The 23,494-nt window shown below is 37.7% G+C and overlaps 2 protein-coding genes across 2 annotated transcripts in view; one reads left to right on the forward strand and one right to left on the reverse strand.

Moving 5' to 3' along the window:
- The first annotated feature begins 1,699 nt into the window (after positions 1 to 1,699).
- Positions 1,700 to 6,908, forward strand: LOC119414599 (transmembrane 6 superfamily member 2). The gene is made up of 10 exons (XM_037681699.1): positions 1,700 to 1,965; positions 3,246 to 3,349; positions 3,440 to 3,537; positions 3,638 to 3,738; positions 3,820 to 3,902; positions 3,992 to 4,116; positions 5,469 to 5,570; positions 5,665 to 5,757; positions 5,835 to 5,954; positions 6,052 to 6,908. The coding sequence occupies exons 1-10, from the start codon at positions 1,874 to 1,876 to the stop codon at positions 6,259 to 6,261; spliced, it is 1,128 nt and encodes a 375-aa protein (XP_037537627.1). The 5' UTR covers positions 1,700 to 1,873; the 3' UTR covers positions 6,262 to 6,908.
- A 4,678-nt stretch (positions 6,909 to 11,586) lies between these two features.
- LOC119414237 (neurocan core protein) overlaps positions 11,587 to 23,494 on the reverse strand; it is a 36,609-nt gene continuing 24,701 nt past the window's right edge. The window contains exons 14-19 of the mRNA XM_037681336.1: positions 19,695 to 19,746; positions 19,384 to 19,490; positions 17,888 to 17,970; positions 16,092 to 16,236; positions 13,460 to 13,642; positions 11,587 to 12,340 (exon numbers count right to left, since the gene is read on the reverse strand). Coding sequence (XP_037537264.1) covers positions 12,222 to 12,340; positions 13,460 to 13,642; positions 16,092 to 16,236; positions 17,888 to 17,970; positions 19,384 to 19,490; positions 19,695 to 19,746 — 689 coding nt within the window. The 3' untranslated portion in view covers positions 11,587 to 12,221. The remainder of the gene's footprint in view (positions 12,341 to 13,459; positions 13,643 to 16,091; positions 16,237 to 17,887; positions 17,971 to 19,383; positions 19,491 to 19,694; positions 19,747 to 23,494) is intronic.

Genomic DNA, 23,494 nt, shown 5'->3' on the forward strand with positions numbered 1-23,494 from the left:
GTGAGTTATTTTGATGAAATGGCCAATGTCCGATATTTAACTTTATCGCTAATATCGGCTGATACCAATACCATGCTGATAATATCCTGCATCCCTAAAAAATAGTAATTTTTGTCCAATGTGTTTCAAATTTAGTCTACTTTTTTACTTGTTTTTGTCACTGTTATTTAGAAATACATTTTAATGACTTCATTAAATTAAAATAAATTTTATTTGTTGCACTTCTTTATAGGTGTAAAGTTGTTTTGAATACAAAAAAAATTGTACATTGACAACTGGTTCAAAATGCTGCCGCCAGATTTTTAACTGGTACAGGCAAAAGCAAGCACATTTCTCCAGTCAGTTCTGGCCTCCCTGCACTTGTTCCTGTTTCACTTTCAAATTCATTTTAAAATCCTTCTGTATGTTTTTAAATTTCTGAACAGCTCTGCCCCTCTTATCTCTCTGATCTGCTGCAGCCATATGTCCCACAGCACACTCTGAGGTCAGCAGACCTGATGCTTTCATTGGTTCCAGGTACTCGTTTTAAGCTCAGAGGTGACAGGGCCTTCTCTGTTGCAGGTCCAGCACATTGAATGATTTACCACAACATGTCAGGCAGGCTCCCTCTCTCACTGTTTTTAAGTCTCGTTTAAAGAAAATAGCTTTTTATTCCCAGGCTTTTGACACTGTGTGAGTTGATTTTAACGTGTCTGTATTCTATAATGTTAGTTCTTATATTTACTTGTGTGATCTATGCATTTTATCCTGTGTCCTTTGCTTGTTTTGTTTTAGTTGTACAGCACTTTGGTTGGCCTTGTTGCTGTTTTAAAAGCGCTATAAATCAAGTGGTATGGTAAATACTTTTATGCTGAATTATTCTGTGCATAACTGTGATCAGCGTTCTTGTCAAACTGACCTTCTGTGTGGATTATTTATGTTTTTGTTAATCTCTGTCTGCCTTCTTCAATACCATTAAACGCTGGAGAGTCTAATCTCACTTAAAGTGTAATTATTGTACAGTCTTTGTTAGCTCGGTGATGAACCTAAAAATGCTCCTGGGTTAGGAGGACTGAGTTGGTAAGATGCTGATGGCTCCTTTCCCATCAGGTGGCAATCTGCATGAACCTTTGTTGGCTTTTTTTTAAAAAACATTTTTGACTGAAAGCAGTGGTAAAATGACAAGTTTCATATGCAAGATCAGATGTTTGTGTTACTCTCTGTTTCAGTAACCCCCCCCCCCCCCACACACACACACACACACACACATAGAAACTCCTAAATTTGTGGACTTGTGTGTCAAAATACAAACGATGATCAAAAAGACTGGAAATAAAATGTGGCTTTTTACCATTGTTTCATTTTGTTCACTTCATACTTGATGTATATTGTGATTTTGAAAATGAAGTACTTCATTATTTTTCTTGCTTATCAGAGGAGGACTGGATGCAGTTGAGTAGAGAAATCCCGTCGATATGAAACGGGAGCTGAAATGTGGAGATGATGTGCAAAGTTTAGGACTCAGTCAGAATAATGAGCAATTTTCCCTCAGTGATCGTGTGCAGTTTGTTGGTGCAGCATTATTTCCAGCTCTCTCAGCCTGCAGAAGGCAGCAATGCACCACAGGCCTCAGACCTGACAGGGAGGAAGGGGATGGGCCCTCAGCTGGACTTTGAAACTTCCAGATGTGTTGGAGCACCAGTGTTGCTTCACCACAGATCAAAAGCCAACCAGTGACACTCCTTTAAACCCTCTTCTTCTCTCAGCTGCTGTGGCGAGGGCTCTGTCCGTTGACATGCCTCCTGTCGCTGCCGGTTAAACGTCTTTAGCTGGGAACATTTTCATTAGAGCGGTTTTAAGAGACATTAAGAGTTTGGACAACAAACGAGGAAGAATGAGGCTGCCAGTGGAGATCAGCGTGTTCCTCATCTCTCTGTTGGCTCCTGGAGTTTTATTCACTGTAAACAAGATCCCGGCCTTTCAGGAGTAAGTTTAACATAATTTCTGTTGCATCTTATTGAAGACTTTTTGTTTGGTTTATGATCCCTGCTGGGATTCTTTTAAGATGACTCAAGACTCTCACAGGCCTCAAAGTCACAGGCAAATTATAAATACTTTGAACCTTGAGAAAAATGGAGTAAATTTACTACAAACCTTTATGTTGAGATTTTAAATACACTATTGTTGTCTGTCTAAGGATTCAGGGATAAAGTCAAAAGGCAGGCGCTGTACAGTAAATGAGTTCAATTAAAAATATTTCACAGATTAAGTTATTGAATTTCGTCTACAAATAAGACAAGGTAAATTTCTTGAAGGGACTGCAGTGTTCTCAACTCTTCGGAATACAGATAATTACATTAAAAGTCACAGTTTTCTTTAGGAAAATGATCAAAATAAGGGTTTACGATGAAAGTAAATGGATATCAATGTCGCTAACTGATTTCTTCAATGATGCACTCCCTCAAAAGTGACATCAAGGAGTTCATTCTGCACAGTCTTAGATGTTCCCTTAAACACAGTGGCAGTCTGCAGGTGCTCATGTAGCACTGCAAAATCCACCAATCCTCTAAAAACACCCCGATTTTCTGAGCTTTCACTTTCATCATGGCCACGCAGGGCAAGTTCAAATGCACCACAGAACTTGACGCAGCCTATTATTTTTGATAGAATGTGCCTGTTTTTGTCAACCTCCTCAATGTGCTTATGGATTCCTACCCTGTAGCCTTCATCAAGTAGAGATGAAATTTTATTGTCCTAAATATGGTCCTGGAAAAAGGCAGAGTGTGCTGTCTCTGGACTGCTGATTAATTGTGATGTTCGGTTCACCACGGGAGGGGGATGATATGCAAATCAAGCTGTATTCAGGTCTGGGCGCAGGAGAGGTGCGCCCCAGAATGGCCTATCTCTTGCAATGAAGAGGAGCTATAGAGTCTATGGGCAAAGATTTTTGCACCCCATTGTGGAAATACATCACCAGTCAGACAGCGTTGATGAACGAAACAACTTAACTCATCATTAACTATAAAATATTTATCTTACACAACAACAAAAAAATACTTACATATATTTCTAAATAGTTTAATTTTATTATTTAATTTTTATATGTCTTATTCAAGGTAATGTGGTGAGTGGTGGGGCAGCATCCTCTATTGGCCAGCCGCCACTGACTTAAACAACAAATTAAACATCAAAATGACAGTTTGAGCTCGAGTCAGGTTTAGGTGCTCAGACAAAATGATCAGCTGATGCTCTGACTGTCACCTCAGACCTCTTCCTATCCTGGGGATGGGAATGGTTGTCATGGGATCCGTTCTTCTCCTCCTCATCCTCACTCTGCAGCACAAGACAAAAGTGGACTCTTTATTCTACGGTACAAATACACAGTTTACTATGAAAAGAATGTGTGAGACAGTGGTGCTGTTGTTTCAATGTGTCTGTGTGTTAATGTGTGTGTGTTTAGTATTTGCAGAGTTGTCCTTCTGCTGCATGCTGGGTCTGACCAACGCTTTAGAGCAGGATGGGTTCATCTCTGGATTTATGGACTTTTATCTGAAGACTGTAAGAGGACCAGCTGAGAATCTGTGTTTGCACTTTTTTATTTGAGGAGAATATTTGTCTTAAACATTTGATTTTAAGGTACGATCTCTTGTCTGTTCAGGGCGAGTCTCACCTCAGTACAGCCTACGCTGTGATGATGTCTTACTGGGAGGCTGTGCACCTCATCCTCTTCCTCACAATGATTCACCGCATGTTTGCAGGGTAATGAATCAAAATCTGGCATGTGTGTGTGTGTGTTTAATGCTGGCTCTGCTGAAATTTGAGCATTCTTTATCTGTGCAGGAAGTCTTATCGAAGGCTGGGCCTGCTGTGGTCGGGGTCCTCCATCGCCAATCAGATCGTCCATGTTCCAGGAGTGATCATTGGTGAGATGTACAATGTTTAATGCATCATTTGGTCACAACATCATTGTGCTTTTGAACCTTTTATTTACAGTGTCCTTTGTTTTTGTCAGGGAAGTACGGGTCTAACATTCGACCAGCCTTTTGGAGGAACGTTCCTTTCTTTTTGGTGCCTTTTTGGGCAGCTTCCCAGCTCTTCAGCAGGCGGAGGGAGATGCCAGTAATAACAGCAGACAAGGTAAATTTGATTTATTAAGATCTGACGAATGTAATACTTTAATTGAAACTGTTGGAGCAAATAAACCGAAGAGGGAAAAAAACGTACTAGGATTATTATTTAAAGAAAAATGTGAATTAATTGTGTGTAAAGAACAAAAATGAGTCAAACAACCTTTCACTCTCTCAGTAGAGACAATTTAGATTTACCGATCAGTCTAACATGCATGTTTTTGGAAACTGGAGTATCCGGAGCAAACCCATGCTTGTATGGAAAGAACATGCAAACTCCACCCAGAAAGGGATTTGATCAGGCGACTTCTCACTGAGAGGCGACAGCTTTACCATCTGCGCCACCATGCTGCTTCTTTTGATATGGACAATGTTTAGTTTATTTTAAATTGGTTATAAAACTTAAGATGTTCATTTAATTTTAAATGAACTTGAATCAGATTAACAATCAGTTCAGTATAATTTTTGCAAAAAAAAAAAATCTTAAAAAATATATATTGTTAACAAATTCAGTTATTTTATAAAAACTAAATGAAAAAATAAGAAAATTAGTTAAAATTAAGATAATCTAGTGGTGTAAATCTGAGTGTGGTGGGAGGATTTATCAGGATTTTTTTCATGTGATGTCACAAAGTTACATGACATTTGTTTGTCTATTTGTTTTTCTTGCTCAAGTAATTTTATTGGAGTTTGAACAAACACAGACTTCCAGTTTATTTGATTATTATCCAAGTAGAAGATTAAGAATTTGCAACAATCACAACTCATTGTTAAGAAGTCTAACTTTACATTTTCATAAAGCTTTATTTAACATACCTTAAAATAAAGTTAGGAAACGATTTATATTATAAAAACACTTGATTCATCCATTTTTGTTTTAGCGTTACTGCTAATATGTTAACTTTGATAGTTTTTGAAACAGAATTGCATTTCCAATGATGCACTGGTTGTATAGTACATTAAACCATAAGAGGGCTGCTGTTTAACATACCATATTATTTTACATTATTAGTGTTTAGTGTACATCATCTTAGATCTTTTAGCATATTGTTTAGCATTCATTTGTATATCATAAAACCTTATAAAATATAACTTTTATACTTTATATTTTTACTATTTTTTGGTTTAACTTGGACCTTGAGTACACAATTTCATTCCACCTCATGTATCACATGTGATGTGAATGACAATAAATGAACTTGAACTTGAAAGAGCACTCAAGTTATAGTTTATATAAAAAAATTTAAACATAAATTGTGATAAAACATTGCTGTTTACTGAGTGAAGAATAAATCGTGTTCAGTCATGAGTTATTCAGCATGCAGGGGTTTCATCACCTGACATTTTGTCTCCTATGAGCAGATAGCCGTGGAGCAGAAGAAAAGTATTTTGTCTCGACCTGCTGACCTGCTCCTGTCTGTCTTCTTACTGGGAGTTCTGGTTTTCTTTGTTTTCAGAGGTTTGGTGAGTAAAATGCAACATTGGCCTTTTCAATATATGTATTTTTTGTCTTTTTGACTCATTACACATAACAAATAAACATTCTCTTGTGCGCCAGGTTGTTCTAGACTGTCCTCTGGATGTCTGTTTTACCTACATCTATCAGTACGAGCCGTACCTCAAAGACCCGGTCGGCTTTCCCAAAGTTATGGTCAGTTCAGAGATAATTAAAGGTTATATGCGTCCTCTGATCTTGTTCAAAACTCTGACTAATCGTGTTTGGTGCAGATGCTGGTGCACTTGTTTTACGCTGTACCCCTGGTCACCATCCTCCTCTATGGTCTAAAGACCCCTGGATGCAGCTGGATGTTGGACTGGACCATCTTCTTTGCCGGAGCCATGGCTCAGGTAACTGTGTTCATGGTGTTACTGATGTTAATCTTTAAATAAAGAGTTCAATTCCCTGCCTCACGGTGACCTCTGTGTCCTCTCCTGCTTTCTCCAGACCCAGTGGTGTCATATCGGAGCGTCTCTGCACTCCCGCACTCCCTTCACATACAGAGTCCCCGTAGACAAAAAATGGGCCGTCATCGCCCTCAATGCGCTGCCTGCCATCGCTCCGGCCCTGCTGGCCCTACGCTGCCACACCAATCCCGCTTTCTTTATGAAGCCTGTTCCTGAGGGGCAGACCAACAACGAGAAGAAGAAAAACTAGACCACACATCAGGCAGCAGCCTCTGAAGGCTGGGAAAAACTCAGCTGAACTGTTTACAGAATTAAACACGCTATTTTTCACCCCACAACCTTTAAACCCAGAGGAAATTTAAAAACTTTGTTCTCCGGGTCAACGTTTTTAAAGCTAACACGGCACTCCCTGCAGGGACTGTTGGACCCTGATAAGGATGGAGGAGAGGACTGTGACCAGATCGGACAGCGTTCAGGTGACTCATCCAGATATACAATCGTTTCAGATTTATATATCTAAAAACAGCCAACACATCACGAATTCACGAACGCAGGAATTCACATCAAAACTCCACTATTTATTTTTAGTCGTATGAAACTGTCAGAGTTAGAGAGAAGAAGTAGCTTTAAGGAACCGTGAGGACGGGAAGTGTTGAGAATAAAAAGAAAACAGCTTCAATAAAATATAAAAAACTGAAGGCTTTTTTATTGTCAATTTTCTATGACGCACAAAGGAGTGTAGTCAATCATTTTGTCCAAATGTGTGTATTTATTTCACATCAACACTAAAGAGAGAAAACGTCCCATCAGTGAAGCAGAGACCACGCAGATGTAACATGACTCGGGACTGATTTTACTCTTTGTTTATATCTTGTACGATTAAAAAGTGAACTCTCACTTGTGTGTATTTTTTCCATGGGAAACAAATATCTTTATCCAGCAGTGTGAGTGGCGTTTAGTGACCTGATCTTAGCGTGACCCTCTAATTAATTTGTTGAGAGACTAAAAGCTTCAGAGGTTCTGTCTGGGTTGTCAATATTGCCCCCAGCTGTGACCTTATTGAACAGCAGGAACAGTGCTGAACTGATAAGAGGTGAACCCTGGATTTAGGTGAGCTGTCACACACACAAACACACACACGTCATACACTTAATCACATGACACACAGAAAATGAATCTGTGCCTCATGCAGCTTGACTTACCTGCCAGAATGTTGATTTCATGTCTTGGATTTAAGGTTTAGGCTACAACAAACGTCCATAGCTGCTGTAAGCAAAGATAATTTATTTTTAAATACTTGTTTGTTTGTTTAGAAGTTAACCATTGCAATGATTTAGTACTAAAATCATAGATTTTCTGAGAAGCAATGCAACATCGTTCATGAACCTCATAAAGTCTGACATCATTTTCTTTTTAAATGGAAAAAAAAACAAAAAAACAGATATACTGGTAATAATGTATTTTTCATCCTATTTTATGACACGCTTCATTTTTTAGCAAGAGACTGATGTTGATAGAGATGTTGCAACTAAAAATAAGTCATTTTCTGTTGAAACGAACATGTTTCCATGACAACAAACCTGCTTTGTGAGTAAAAGAACAAATAAAAGTCATGTTCACTGCACTGATAAAAAACAAAAAGAGGCATGTCAAGAATTACTGGATGGAAAAAAGTTTTAATTTAAAATATTATTTTCTTTATTGTGATAATTGATATGCATTAGTTGACTGTGTTGTCTTCAGCTGATTCAGCTAATTTAATTAAGATGATTTTAGGAAGGTCAGATTGATGCTGATGTTTGTGTTAAAGCTGCACATTCATTAACTGCAGTTAGAAAATTGAGATGATGGAAGTCTGCTGTCAGCACCACCTGCTCTTTGCAGCAAATAGTTTTATGTATGTCTGTATGCATTTAATAACTTATCCTTATTTTATAACCTCTCAGTTCCAAGTAGAGTGAGAGCAGAGACGCCTGCAGTTGTAGAGAAAGATGGCCTTTTGGGATGAGCCTGAGGCCTTTATACCTCCATTCAGTCTGCGCTGTCTTCTGTTTGATTTAAGTTCCTCTCTGTGATGTCAGGTTCACATTTATACAGCTATCCATAAATCTGAAACAACCTAAATTTGTCCTCATCACGGTTCCTGGAAGTCAGCTTTAATCTGTGAGTGTGGTTAAACATGATGTTATGACATCTCCCCGACAAAGACAATATGTTTAAAGCTTCTTTCTCAGATGGAAATTTCAGTTTAAAGTCTGTCTCATATTGCAAAGAGCTTTGAAACTGACAGAAACAGATACAACTGTGAATGTTAAGAATGTAAAGGTCATTTGTATATTTCGTCATTAAACCAACACCTGAAAAGTGGTTGTCACAGTTTAGTACATTTCTACAAAGATGGTTGACCTGCAAGAGATGCACAGCTTGTTCAAGTTCAAAGATGCTGCAAACTCCTAAATGATTAGATCATGATTTACAGTGGAATCCAGTCCGATCATTGTTGGGATTTTTATGTCCTGACGACACACACATGCTCACACAGACAACACATCACCTTTATGTTGCTGCTTCCCACAGACTTGGGTCTTCGGTGGATCCAGAGGACGGGATGACAGAGGGGGAGTGACTCAGCGAGATGGGAGGTGAGCCAAGGATGGAGAAAGAACAATGAATGCTGCTGCCAGGTTTCCAGCAGGGACTCGTCCGTCTCCCTCTCCTCCGCTGAGCACTGCTATCGCTTCATCGTACCCAGGAAACAAGAGGATGTCCATTCATAGTGTGACCTTCACCTGCCCTTTGGGGCCTTTTGTCACTTCCCTCTGAATTTTTATCACAACAGCAGCTCACATCAGATTTTGTCATTTGTCTTTAAAGCAATGTTGCAACTTTGACCCTCTCTGTTTGATCTAAATAAATATATACGTACTTATAAGTTGTGCTCTTATAATAAAAATCATAAGGCTTTATTTAAAAAAAAAGAAAGTGAAAATAACAAAAAAAAAAAAAAAAAACGGTGACGGCTACCCACAAGACAGATCTGGTTGGCAGACCGTAGACTGAAGAAGTCTTCTGGATGGGGTGCGAAATGATTCTCACTTAAAGGAACTGGTCCAGATGACACAATTTATCCTTTTTTATCATAAGACTTCATTTACTTTAGCTGTAGCACACTGGTAATATGCCGTATACAAAAGGTAAACTAGGAATTCAATATGGAAAACTGTCCGATGTGTTTTACAGAAATGTAAGTTATTGAACGGTTTAATAGCACAAAGTTCATCTGTTTCTAAAAGTGGAAGAAAAATAAAGCAAAATTACTCATTAAAATATCCTGATGCATGCTCAATAATCCAGGTAGAATTATGGATTATTGTGGATATCCTAACTGGGCCTTCCTGAAAGCAGAGAAGAAACCCAAACAGGACTCCAGTCAGCCATCAGGTGAAAAGGAGGAACCCAGACCCAGACCAGGGGTCATTCCGTATGTTGAGGGGGTATCAGAGAAACTGAGACGTTTATTTTCCAAACATAACGTCCCAGTGGCTTTTAAACCCCAAAATACATTACGGCAAAGACTGGTTCATCCCAAAGATCCAGTCCCCCGGCACAAACAGAGTAATGTTGTGTATGCTGTTCAGTGTCAGGAGGGCTGTGATCAGTCTTACATCGGGGAAACAAAACAGCCACTGGCCAAAAGGATGGCCCAGCACAGAAGATCAACATCATCAGGCCAGGATTCTGCGGTCTACACTCATCTCCAGGCCAGCGGTCACTCTTTCAGGGATGAAGATGTTCACATCCTGGACAGAGAGGAACGATGGTTTGAGAGAGGAGTAAAGGAGGCCATCTTTGTGAAAAGAAACCGTCCATCATTAAACAGGGGTGGAGGCCTCCGGGTTCAACTGTCCCCCTCTTACAATGCTGTGATTGCTAGTATCACAGCCCTCTGTGAACAGTAAACAGCCATCAGTGTGCTAATGATCCATTGTTAGGCTGATGGTCCTTCTTGAGCATGTGATCAGCTGGTTTTGGTTGTCAGCAGCAAAACTGGTTGATCCACGCTGAGACGGTGCTATTTAAGAGACTGAGCTGAATACAGCTCCTCAGACTGAGGAAGTCTCTCGGATGAGAGACGAAATGTTTCTACATTTTTTTGTTGATTTGCTTTGTTTTGTTTGTTTTTTAAATGTCCAGAGGACCAGATTTAACTTTTTTAGATACTCATTAAAATGTTTTTTTTCCTCACATACACTGAGGAATAGCAAAGGTTTTATAACTTTTTCCATTAGGAAACGTGCATCCCTTTCCTTATCCTGATAACGGACTATAAGTTTTCGTAAACCGCTTATAAATGTAAGTTTATTGTTTATGCCATGTATTGTGTGTAATTCCTCTCCCCCGATGTTATTTTCTTTGGGATTTTCTTGTAGAATCCTGTGATTTCTGTGTAGTTGCTTTTGTTTCTAGTTTTCTGATTCAACCAGACCTTTGCTATTCATCACCTCCCTCACCTTTTTTAATTTTTTGGCCAATTTGATCTTTATCTTGTATTTCTTAATGCATCTGTCTTTCTCCATCAAGTGTAGTTTTGTTGTCTTGTCTTATGTTCTTTGTTTCCCTTTAATGGTTACTTGCTTTTGCAGAGCTGTTTTTTAGTTCATTATTTAGCAAACCTTTATTTAGACCGGTTAATCCCATTGAGCCTCAATGACTCATTTACAAGAGAGATCTGATTTCTTAACAAAGAGTGATGACAACAATGGATAACAATAACAATAGACGGTCATAAAATAGGCATACAAATTTAAGTTTCTCCTTTTTTTTTTTAACAAATCGAAACAAAACAGCAACCAAAAGGACAATCAAGAGGACTAGTAGCAAAAAACAGCTAGATCACAAGGCAATTTAGAAAACTAAAAACAGGAACATTATTAAAAAAAAAAAAAAAAAAAAAAAAAAGGTTTTTAATGTTAAAAATTAACATTATTAAAAGGTGTCTTTGTTTTGTGCCTGTCGCCAGCATGTTTTAGTCTGGGTCCTCCACATTTACCATGATATTTCTTTAAAACGTTCCTGCATCCGTCATGGAAACTTTATTTATAAAGTCTGAAGATCATTGCACATTCAACCCAGATGTATCAGACTCTTTCACACTACTTTCATGCTGCTGTTTAACAAGGAACCAGGTTTAAACTGAAACAAGAAACCACAACATGAAGTGATGTTGTTCATTTTATTCACTTTATTAAGAATGAAATACAACAACCGGACAAAATAAGTCATAAGAACACCAAAAAAATAAAAAAGTGGATGACTGATCAAATATCAAAGGGACATAAAATAGTGACATTCTACCAGTTTGTGTAAATACGTGCAAAGGTTCAAAGATACAAACGCAAATCAGATACAATCAAGCATTTATAAGGGAATATTTTACAATCCCAGTTCTTCATTCTATCTCAATGGGATATATTTGTTACAGAAGTCTATTTGATTGGACAAAGTCCAGCTATTGATCAGCCAATCGCAAGCGACATATTTACAAAATGGAGATTAGAAGCAATCAAATGGTTTGTTACTGATTGAACTCAAATACTGGCATAGAAAATGATGTTTCATCAGCTCTTTCTGGAGTACTGTATAAGTAAAAAAAACGAGTATTCACTAGCAAATTATTCATAATAAATAGTACAGAAACAGCAAATATTAGAAAAAGCATGTTAGTCAAACGATCAGCTACTTCAGAGCTTTACAGGAAAAGGAACAGCTACAGCACACAAACAATCAGCTCGGGGTTAGGTCAGATCTTTCATCTCTGCTGTCCGCGTTTTTGTGAAGAATGAGCAAACTTTTACATAAAAGACGCCTCTCTAATATTCCATTTGACATGCATACGCTCGCACACGCACACGTGCACACTGCTGTCAGTCAGATCAGTAGGGTTAGAGTTTGTTAGACAGAAGGAGAGACGACTCTACTGGAGAGAAAACGAGTTAATTCTTCTGGTTGGACGTCGGTTAAAGGAAGCATCAAAACAATGAAGCTCAGGGATGAGATGATGGAAGGTAGCGGAGTGTTAGTTAGTAGACAAGCTTGTTTCTTAAAAGTAATCAAAGCCAGGAGCGAGGGGAGCAGCCAGGGGACAGGAGGGACCTACTGTCTGTCTTTACAGGCCATGGTTAGCACCTAGCAGGCACTGCGTTATTTGGCTCAGTAGTAGCTGTGCACGTCCTCCCTGACTCTGCGGCCCTCGCCTCCATGTTTCCTGTTCCGGCGATGTTCGTGGTGCTGATTGTGGTGATGGCGTCTGTACCGGTGCGAACGCCGAGCTACAAGAAGGAAACATTTGTTCACGTGGTTTTAACTACAAATACAAAAAAAAAACAAACATCTGGTTCTTACCAAATCTTACATATTTATTGCTCATTGAGAAATATGTTATATTTGCTAGGAGATGCCAATTAATTAAGCCCACACAAAAATTATAACTGAGTCCAGATGTTGAGCTAAAGTTTGATGTGGTAGTAGCAGATTGTTGTTCGCAGCACATACTCTGGGTGTGTGTCACATGAGGTTGTGCATAACATATTTTTCTGATAATAACAGCTAAAACTTTTGTTTCAGCATAGGATGAACTTATTCCAGAGCTCTGGCATGAAAGGCTGTGGGTGATGTGGCTCCCTTCAAGGCTTGCCAAACCTTTATTTAACATTGATCTAACAAAAATTAAACAGAAATGTGTGGAAGCAGGTGCGTGAAGAACAAAATCCATCTTTCCTACTATAGGAATTAGGAGGGGACTAGTACTCATCAGCTGTGTGTACACCTCAAGAATTACTGAAGTTTTGAAAGCAATAAGCAATAAATTTGTCTAAACACTATGACAGAAAGTGAAAAAACAAAAGATTTTACAGAAGCCGTTTTTGTTGCACATCAATTTGGAAATAGTTATGAGACAATTTTTACATTTTAACAGTAACAAAATTTGTTCATTAAAATCATTTAAAATTGTTGCTAATTTTTCACAGAAATTGGTGAACAAGCAAGTTCTTCCTGAGTTCACGTCATATAATGCTCAGAGGTTAAACAAACTAAAAGCTACAGCTTAGTCAGAAACCTTAAATATCCCTTCTTAAAGATATTTCTTGTACAAGTGGTTTACAAGCTATTAAGTCAACTTTTCACACATTCACATTGTTTATTGGTTGAGTTTTCATTTAAATAATACAATTTTTTAAACTAAATGAATCCTATTTTAATGGGTTTTGTTCATTTTTGTGCCTAAAAATAGTAAAAAAAAAAAAAACTCCAGAAACTGGGTCATAATAACCTAGAAAAGTTAGTTAAAAAAGGTCATAATACACGGAAACTTGAAAAACCTTTAGTATGACTCAAGTGTAAAAGCACAGCTACACAGTGTTTATGAAGCCTCTCAGTTTAATACTCACACTTTGTGCAGATAATCCTGGGCCGCTCCCAGCTCCCGTCGGCCCGGCAGCGTGTCGTGGGGATGTGGCGCTGGTAGAAGCCCTCAGAGCACTGGTAACGCACAACTGAGTGGATGTCATAATGTGATCTCCGCCGACCTATTAAATGGGCATTTTCTATTGCAGGTGGTGTCCCACATAGCACTGCACAAACACAAAGAAACAAAATGTATAAATCAAACAGCTCAAATAAACTCGCATATTAGCAATTATCATTATTTTTAATCAATTGGAGCAAAGGTCTGCAGTCTTTAGCTTTGTGGAGGAATTATCAAAATCAGAATAAGTTTTATTATCATTGCACTGGGATACAGCGAAATTATGTTAGTACAGTCGTCCAAAAGATGGGCGGAGTGCACGTTGCTGCTGCTATAATAGCACAGCCTCATAATCTTTATCAGAATACTTTTAGATAGATAAAGGTAAGAGCCATGAGGATGGATAATGATATTACAAAAAATATCTCTTCGCATCTTGTCATATCAGGACAGGACATGATTAGAGACATCAAAAAGCTAGCAGCAAGTACATTTATAAGCATGATTACATATGCATTTGATGTCAAGACGTTGAGATTTGTCCATAAGCACTTTCAGATAGGCCACGGTTCTGATGTTGTTGTTTCAGCCGGCAGTTCTGCTAAGCCTGCACATAAGTTCTCGAGGGTGGATGGGGGGAGGGGGGTGTATTAAACAAAGCTTTTTCCCTAGTTACCCATGTTCCAGGAAAAATTTGATAATCGGCTCGTATCCAAGGCCAAATGGGGGAGTCCAATTCAGATAAGCCACAATTGTTGATTTTTCTTCAGGCAGACTGTTTTTTATTTCTTGTCAGTCGCAAGTCCTAGGAGCCTCGGATGGCCTGAGATTCTCACAATAGCCTCATCTTATGGTTTAGCTAATTAAGAAGCTGCTTTTGAGTACTCATAGCACGAACCAAACCTTCACACTGACTCAGAAGCTTTGTCATGGCTGAAACTGCTGCCAAGGTCTTCTTCAAAAGTTGATAAAACAGCCTGCCGATGCCAAAGAGCAGAACTCCTGCTATCATAAATCCAAATATATATAAACGTCTTTAGCGTCCTCCTGAGCCAGAACTGAAAGACACATCAGCTGCCAAACTTTCCACAAATTTCTGATGTACCCTGCAGCATGAGTCTCAGCCAGACAAGAGGATTCTCCAGGACCCTGTTGTTTGGTTGAAAAGATTTTGTTGATTGCATCGAAAGTCCAGCTCACCAGATCCATGATAGTATTTTTCGAATGATGGAAATGAGTTAGCAGCAGCAGCATGAGGAGGCGGTGCCAGGCTTTTGTGGTTGTGTATGGTTCTTCTGCATGCTACTGAAGCTCCTGTTTGTTAAATGAATGAATTGTTAAATTGCTAATTTGTCTTGTTTTTTCAAACTTCAATTATCCAACATAATTAACAACACCAAACAAGTCATTAGCAGAACAGGCTGTTTGGCATTGGCAAAGAAGATTTTCACACAGCCCATATTTTAAACTCTGCTGCCCAACCCTAATATGCCCTTTCCTTACAAATGTGGCACAATTTAAGAATAAATTAAATAAGCTTTCCATTGTTATAAGATCTACTGCCAAGAAGCATTTTTTTTAAACAAAGAAATAACTAAACACTAATTTCCTTACTTTTTGTGCTAAATTTATACCTTTTTTTGCTTGACACTTTAAAAGCAAACATGTAAATGCCGTAATGCAACAAATAGGTATATTCATAAAATGTATATATAAAATAATAACCCTTTACAATTTGTTTTATCATAATTTTAAGTGACAAGTACATTTTGTGGCTCTTTACCGTGTTTTTTTTTTCTTGTAGGAGAGATTTAACGTTTTATTTTCCCACTCAGTGGTTGCAGACCTCTCAAGTAAAGGGTAATAAAATAGCCATCCCATCAGGTGATGATGCGCAGTAAAAGTGAGTGCTGACTCCAGGTGGCAACATTGTTGTTGTATCTGATCCCTGAGAAAGTTTTGTGTCTCTTCAGAGGACGAGGACTGCAGCCAAGAGACAAGAGCCAGACAAACGAACACAACTTAGCTACCAGACCTCCTCATCTATCCTTTATCTGCCTCCTCTAAAACCACATGAAAACTGCAGACCAACTTCAATTTTGCAGCCTGAGCGAGTGGACCAGAGATGCCAATAAAAAGGAAGATTGAGATTGACATCCCTCTGAAAGATCAATACTCGGACCAGAGCACAACTTTCACTTAAGTTTACTTTAGTCATCACTTTTTTTATTTTTTTTATTTTTTTGAGACTGCTGATGCTGCTGTGACCTTCAGTGGAGGAAAAACTGAAAGTTCTGTGAAACGTTGGCTGAAGTTTGTGAAAAGTTCTCATCCTGAGAAGAAGAGGCGATGATGAGCGCCGATGACTAACAGGCAGCCAGCTGGTCACATACAAGCAAGCACACTGTCTCCTTCCCATGACTTATGAAGCTTTCACTCTGTGGGAAAATTTCACCACTTGTCAAACAGAGAAAGAAGAAAAATTGTGTTCTAAAAAACAAAAATCTGAACATTTAACCCATTTTTGTGAAGTGCTGTCAGCTGTGTTCCAGTACCTGTGCCTTTTTTGCAGATGTAGGGCAGGTTGTAGTTGCAGGGCACGTCGTTCCACTTGCCATCCTCGTGGGCGATGGTCACCACGCAATCCTCCCCACCTGCGAAGAAGTTATCCGGCTGGCTCTCCCTCCAGTTCTCATAAACCTGCACAGCAGAAAACACCAAAAGTCAGCTTTCATTTGCTTTTAGGAGTGGAGATCTTTACTCTTCTTGTAACAAAACTCAAATACTAAAAAACTTCATATACACATGATTGCAATTTGAGAGGGCTTTGCACATAAACAGGATTTTAATTTGAAATAAAAATAGATTTCTCATTTTGTTGTCATGCATTAATCAGAATCAGAAAGTCAAACGGCTCAGATCTTATTTATTTGTCAAGTTTGATTAAACTATGTTGTCCTGGATGGCTGCTATATGTATTTAAAGGTTGCTAGGTCTTATGTAAATGTAGTCGGCCTATAAAGTATCATTAAACAATCGGATGTTATTTAAAGACAGACCGTTTAATGTATTTATTTCTATTGATTTGTAAACCTTATATAAAGGAAGAGTTGTAGGTGTTCGCTAGATGTTTGAGCCTTCTGTGTTTTGTCTTGTCATTTCTCTTTTCCTTGCCTTTCCTGCACTCCTGTTTTTCTCTTCCTTGTTGTTCAGCTCCTTTCTCATCTGTCCTCAATCCTAATCACCCCAGGTGTTCGTCATTTTGTCTTGTCAGCCTCTCTGTATATTCAGCATCTCTGTGTTTTTCCTTTGTCAGTGGATTGTGCTCCCAAGCCTGTCATGCTCTGTCTCCCTCCATGTCTCCCTGCTCCAGTAATTTTGTAAATTTTTCTGCCACGACAGCTCTTGTTTTTGATCTTCTGTTAATAAATGAGAAATTATTTATTTTATCTTTGAATTCCTCACATCTGTCTGCACACTGGGTTCAACAAACCACAGAACATATCTTCTTTCCTGCTCAAGCAAATAATAATAAAAAAAATTGCTCTGCAGTTTAATCAGAGCTGCAAACGCCTGGCAAGAAGATGCAGCACTGACATATTTAAAAAAAAATTAAAGTGTTTGTTTTAAAATAGCTTGAAAGGTTTTATTTAGCCAAAATCACACAGAAAGTTAGTAAGATGAAATATATTTTAATTTGAACTGATTGCAAAATTTATTTAGTCCCCACACAAACACACTGGTTTATATTTGCTCGCTCACTGCAGCCAAAAAATGTCTTAAACGCTGCAAAATTACAAAAAGGGGCTGTTGTTATCCAAAACAATATGCCACAATACACCTCCAGATTGACAGACAGATTTAAATTTTAACATCTTTATCAGAGAGTGCTTGGAGCGTTTTGCTACATATCAGTGTGTGAACATATAATTCACTGTGACTGAGCAGATTTGTTCGCTAACATGATCTGTGCACAGGCACCACACGTTTTTTCTGGTGTTCATCCACATGAACATGTTTTTATGTTCTACAGGAGCAAGTCTCAACTCAACTCAACTTTATTTTGGTAAATTAAAAACATTACAAAAAAAAAAAAAAGGAAAACAATATAAAATGGCAAATCAGTTATTTACCAAGAAAGGAATAGGCTGAAGCCTAAGTCTTGAGCAAGAAAGCCTAAACTGTTTGTTCTCTATGTGCAAGTCACCAGAAATATTTCAGCTGTCATTATACCTGTAGGTCTTAACTCACAAATTGTATTTTTATACTTTTCATTTGGTGTAAATCTTCTCATCAACTGCTTTTTGAGGAATGGATATTTTAATAGACACATTAAAAACTGATCGCAGACCAGATCATTGCCGTCAGTCCACTGAAAGTCGTCCTCCACCGTCCGATCGTTCAGACCAACCCAGGCGTTGTCGTGTCCCAGACCTAAAAAAACCCAAAATGTCCTCAAATTATTTGTTTTGCATGTGTTAATTCAATTCAACCTTTATTTATACAGGTTAGTCTCATTGAGCCTCGGGGACTCGTTTACAAGAGAGACCTGGTTCTAACAAAGAGTGATGACAACAGTGGACAATCATAAAAGAAAGCATACAAGTTGAGAAGAACAAGTGAAAGAAAATGGTATTAAAAAAAACGAAACAAAAACATCGAGGTTGTAAGGCGATGTAGAAAACTAAAAAGAGGAACATGTCTACATTGGTTCTTGCCAGGAACTTAGATGCTTGAAGCCACTTAGGTCAAGGTTGAGAGCTTCAGATCTTTTTGCAAGATATTCCAAGAAGCAGGAGCGTAGTAGGAGAAGGCCCTTTAGCCTAGTTCAGTCCACACTGAGGGGACACTGCAGGTAATAATGTCCTGAAAGCGCATGCTGTAGCTGCACTCACACAGAGACATGTAGGAGATGAATGGAGGCAGCAGAACAAAAAATTATTTAAATATGAAAATTCAGTTTTTATACAGTATTTTTTTTTCCTGTTTATAGTGTTTGTAGACATTTATCTGCTTCTGCTACATTCAGCTGTTTTACTCATTTTGGTATCAAAATGTGCAGCTCATTTGGGATAATTGTGAAATAACTAACTTTTATAGTTGTTTAAATATTTATCTTACTGAGTTTTTTTTTCCTCATTTTTGTTTTATAAATAAATAGTAATTTAAAATGTAACTACTTTAAGCTTTCAAGTTTTTGTTTAACTTATTTGAAATTTTAGGTACTGTTCTGACAATTTTAGCTTTTATGTATTGCTGTGCTAATTTTAGTTTTTATTTAAATTTGTAATTTTTAGCATCTGTTTGTCTGACTACTTTTAGCTTTGCAATATTCAGTTTTATGTATAATTTTGCTACTTTAAACATTTAGCTACTGTGTGGATAAATTTAGTTTTAGCTACTACTTTGGTAATTTTTAAACATTAAGCTACTGTTTTGATAATCTTAGCTTCTAAGTATAGTTGTGCTAATTTTAGGTTGTAGTTACTGTGAGTCTTGTTTTAGCTTCTGTTCTGCTTGTTTTAGCTTTAACAGTTCAGGCTTAGTTCCTTTAACAAATGTCAGCTTCTAGCTCTTAGCAATCACGTCTTTTTGCATATTGTAATTTTTTTTTTAGTTTAATTAAGTTATCTGATAATTTTGCTATTGACCTGCTTTTTCTTGCTTTGTCACTTTGTTACATCATAGGACATGTTAAGCAGCAATAACAAAATAAATATTAATATTCTGTTTATTCAACTTGCATTGATTTTTCTATTTGTTTAAGATGTTAAAGTCTTCTAATTTTATTTTGAAAAGGTATATTACAAGTAATACAGAATGCACCTAAATTACCAGACTTCATACCATTAATAAACTCCTGCTCAGTGCTGGACAGGACGCTGCTGAGGTGTGCACTGTGCTCTCGGCAGTCTTTCTCTGCATCCTCCCAGGTGTGTCTGTGGCTGAAATACCTGAAGAACACCATAAAAGCTCAAGTGAAGTGATATATGTCATTTATTATGCAGCCAGACAGGTTTAAATGCTTCAGACCGGGATTGTGAGTTTATCATAGGCGACTTGAGACTTTAAAAGAGCAATAAGTGGATGAGTTGCTGCAGGAAGACATATTACAACCCCATTTGTTTTACAACAAAGATCGTTTTAATGAGTCTTACCGGTAGCAGTGGCCGTGAAACTTCCTCCAGCCATGCTCACAACCTTCCACATCTGAGAAAAGAAAATGAGAGAAGTGAAAACAACTTCCTCCTAAACTTATAGTGAAACGGTGAAGGCTAAATAATACCGAAGGAAAAACATCCTGAAAAGTAAGAAAAATAAAAGAGCATTTTATCTTATTTGGCAAATAAAATCCTAAAATATACGACTTTGTCATCATGACAAGCTTAATACATGAGCTGCAATTATATGCACTTATTTTCAATTCACTGCACATCATGTGGCAGTACTGGTTTTCATTAATAACACCAAGGTCTGGGCATTCATTTATAACTGCAAAGGTTAGATATTCATTATTCCTCATTACTGCAAGAGCACACACTCACACACACACGCGCACACAGATCCAGCTTGAAAGCAGGAGCTGGAGGTGGATTGAACCAGCGAGGTGAATCAGCACGTCTGAATGTGAGAATGTGAGCGTGGGTTTGAATGTGCTCAGATGAGAATCAGACAGACTCTGATGTCAATCTTTCCTCTGTCTTTGAGTTTATTACTCACACTGAGCATGCTCAGGAGATCAGATTGGATTGTATTGTTGTTGTTTTTTTGTTGAATTTTGGACTGATAATCTGATATCAGCTCATTTATTGCTGCAACATGCCTCTCTGGTTACCTAACAAGGATTACAATTTTACATTATATCACATTAGACAGACTGTATTTTGGGTTCAGTAAAGGCTTAATCTGGTTTATTTTTAGAAAACGGCTTCACTTAATGTTATAGCAGCTTAAAAAACATTTAAAAGTACTGTGTATGCAATGTAGAAAGACTGCAAAGAAAATATATATTTTCTATAAGACAACATTCTGCGAAAACTTAATATTAGCACAAATAACTCCTAACTGTTAAACACAGCAGTGGAAGACTAATGATTTGTTTTACACTTTATCTGATAGATTCCAGTTTGTTCGTGTTAATAAGTAATCTTTTTCATACACCAGAGATCGTCATGGAGTTCCTCAGGGTGCAGTGCTTGGACCAGTACTCTTTACATTAGGTAAAGTTATTATTCATCACAGGATTAACTGTCATTGTTATACTGATGAAACTCATTTATGTTTATCCATGAAAACTGTTGAATCCAATTGGCTACTTAGCTTACAAACATGTCTTAAAGACATAAAATCCTGGATTACTATTAAAATTCTGCTTTTAAACTTGGAAAAGTCAGAGGTCATGGGTTTCAAACTTGAACAACTTGGAAAGAAATTTGCAACCTTTCACTTCTTCTGGTTGGAAATAGTTTGACTTCCAGATCTCATGTAAAGGATCTTGGAACCCCCACATTAAAAACGTTACTAGAACTGCCTTTTTCCACATGCAAAATATTGCTAAAATTAGAAGCATCTTATCTAAAAATGATGCAGTAAAACTGGTTCATGCATTTGTCACATCTAGACTGGACTATTGCAATGGTTTGTTTTCTGGGTGTCAAAAAACTTCTTTAAAAAATCTTCAGTTGAGTCCAGAATTGAATTCAAAATCTTACTTCTAACCTACAAAGCTCTCAACAACCTAGCTCCATCTTATAGTCGAGATCTTACTGTTCCATATTTTCCTAACAGAGCACTTTGCTCTCAGACTTCAGGTTTACTTGTGGTTTCTAGAGTTTCCAAAAGCAGAATGGGAGGAAGATCTTTCAGTTATCAGGCTCCTCTGTTGTGGAACAAACGCCCAGTTTCTGTCAGTGAGGCTGACACATTGTCTACTTTTAAAGCTAGGTGTAAGTCTTTTCTTTGTGATAAATCCTATAGTTAGGATCAGCTTGGGTTTCCTGAGCTATCCCTTAGTGATGCTGCTATTGGGTTAGACTGCTGGAGGATAAATTGACCACATTTCCTCACTCTGCTGCTGTCTTTACTTTGTCTAATCTACCTGTTTGTATTTGTAATTAGTTCTATCTTTAACAAATAATTTTTATTTTTGTCTTTCCCCTCATAGAAACCACACCTGGATCAGCCACTTTGTGTTTGTCTGTGTCTCTTTCCAGTCCTTTCCTTCCCCAGCCAGTCAACACAGATGGCTGTCTATTCTGAGCCTGGTTTAGATGTTTCTTCCTGTTAAAAGGGTGTTTCTCTCTTTACTAATTGGCATTTTATCATGTGCATGTTTTGTACAGAGCCCTAAGGCAACATTTGTGAGGAATTGGAGTTATATACATTTTTCTGAATTGAATTGAGTTATACAGTTTTGACACATTTGCAGTCATTGGTATCACTAGTAACTTCTTTGTAAACCTAAATATTGTGAAATCATTTGTCTGGCTCCTAAAACTTGGATGGATTGGGAGCAATGTCTCTCTATAAATAACCTTATGATAAAGCATCAGAAAGTATATAACAAAGTGGCTGCAGGAAAAAAAAATGGTGTTGCAAAGCAAAGTAGTGACATCAACTTATTTATTAGTTAGTGGTAATAAACAAGCTATTTGCTTCAAAACATCTTCAAAATGAGAAAGCAGAATATTGACTGAAATTCCTATAGAGTAGTATAAGAGACTATTAGCTCACACAAAATTAAAATATATAATTTGTAAAATGCCAGGGATGGTTGTTTACATGAAGCTGTATTTTACTATTTCAAGACGTGGTGAAGACATAGCTTTTATCATGACATTATTAATTAAAAACCTTTACTTCTTGCCAGCTGTAAAAAATAAAACTCAGTTAAAAAGATAAATGCTGATAGCAAATACTAGTTACTAGAAAGAATACTAGAAAGTTGTTGTTCGACTCCCAGCCATGCCCACATGTCGTGGTGTCCCTGAGCAAGACACTCAATCCCTAATTGCTCCCCAGGTGCTTACATAGCTGCCCACTGCTCCACCAGGCTGTATCTCAGGTTTGATGGGTTAAATGCAGCAAACTAATATTGTCATTGTACGAGAACATACAGTGATGACAACACATAGCACTCAGTGCCACGGCACTTCTTTCTTCCACATAAATTGGAAAAACATGATTTTACAACTTCAAATAAAACAATCTTTTCTTCCAATTGAATGCCTAGCGTTCATTGAAGGAATTCCTCTCCGTTGCTGCTTTCCATGTCAGAGTTAGACTAAAGTCACCCTATGTAAATAAAAAAAAAAACAATAGAGTTGTATTTATTTTGGTAAAACCCCAAAAATAATCTACAAAGTAACACACCGATGCAATATCTTGTGTGATCTGTTAGTGATTGATCTATGACTCTCAGCTACTACCTCACCAAATCTTTCCTCAAAATCTGCAAAACTCTCTATAGGTATAACCATGTTTTGGTGCAGACTAAGGTCACGAAGCTGTGTTGGCCATCTTGAACTGGGTTGATTCCAAAAGTGAATAATTTGCACATGTGTAGCTAATTCATTTCTGAATGTTTCATTGGAATCAGGTCAGTGGTTCGTGAGATATTCTGCTAATGGTACAAATACACACAGTGGAGCAGTGAATCATAACTGGTGTTGCTCTGGAGGTAGCTTCTGTTCTTGGTGGGTTTTATGTTATAAAGAGATGTTGCATTCAGAGGCAGAAAGGTTTTTTTTGTTACAAGCCATAAACACACACACAGAAAGTGACTTTAAAAAAACAGCTTTGAAAAGGAAAACAAATTGAAGTAATCATGGAATTGAAGATTATTATGTTATCAAAAGAACATGTCCCACTTGGGAATCTATATGTGTCATGGCTGCCCAGACAGTTGACTTGTTTAGTTCTTGAAGTTCACCCTTGTTTCAGAATATCCTCCAGAAAC

This window comes from Nematolebias whitei, chromosome 9, assembly GCF_014905685.2.
Source record: "Nematolebias whitei isolate Nwh7 chromosome 9, NemWhi1, whole genome shotgun sequence".
Lineage (NCBI taxonomy): Eukaryota > Metazoa > Chordata > Actinopteri > Cyprinodontiformes > Rivulidae > Nematolebias > Nematolebias whitei.

Excerpts from the sequence above, each read along its gene's own strand:
- LOC119414599 (XM_037681699.1), top strand. The coding sequence starts at position 1,874 with ATGAGGCTGCCAGTGGAGATCAGCGTGTTCCTCATCTCTCTGTTGGCT. Across the intron at positions 3,538-3,637 it reads TGGACTTTTATCTGAAGACT|GGCGAGTCTCACCTCAGTAC; the intron begins GTAAGAGGACCA and ends TTGTCTGTTCAG. Across the intron at positions 4,117-5,468 it reads CAGTAATAACAGCAGACAAG|ATAGCCGTGGAGCAGAAGAA; the intron begins GTAAATTTGATT and ends TCCTATGAGCAG.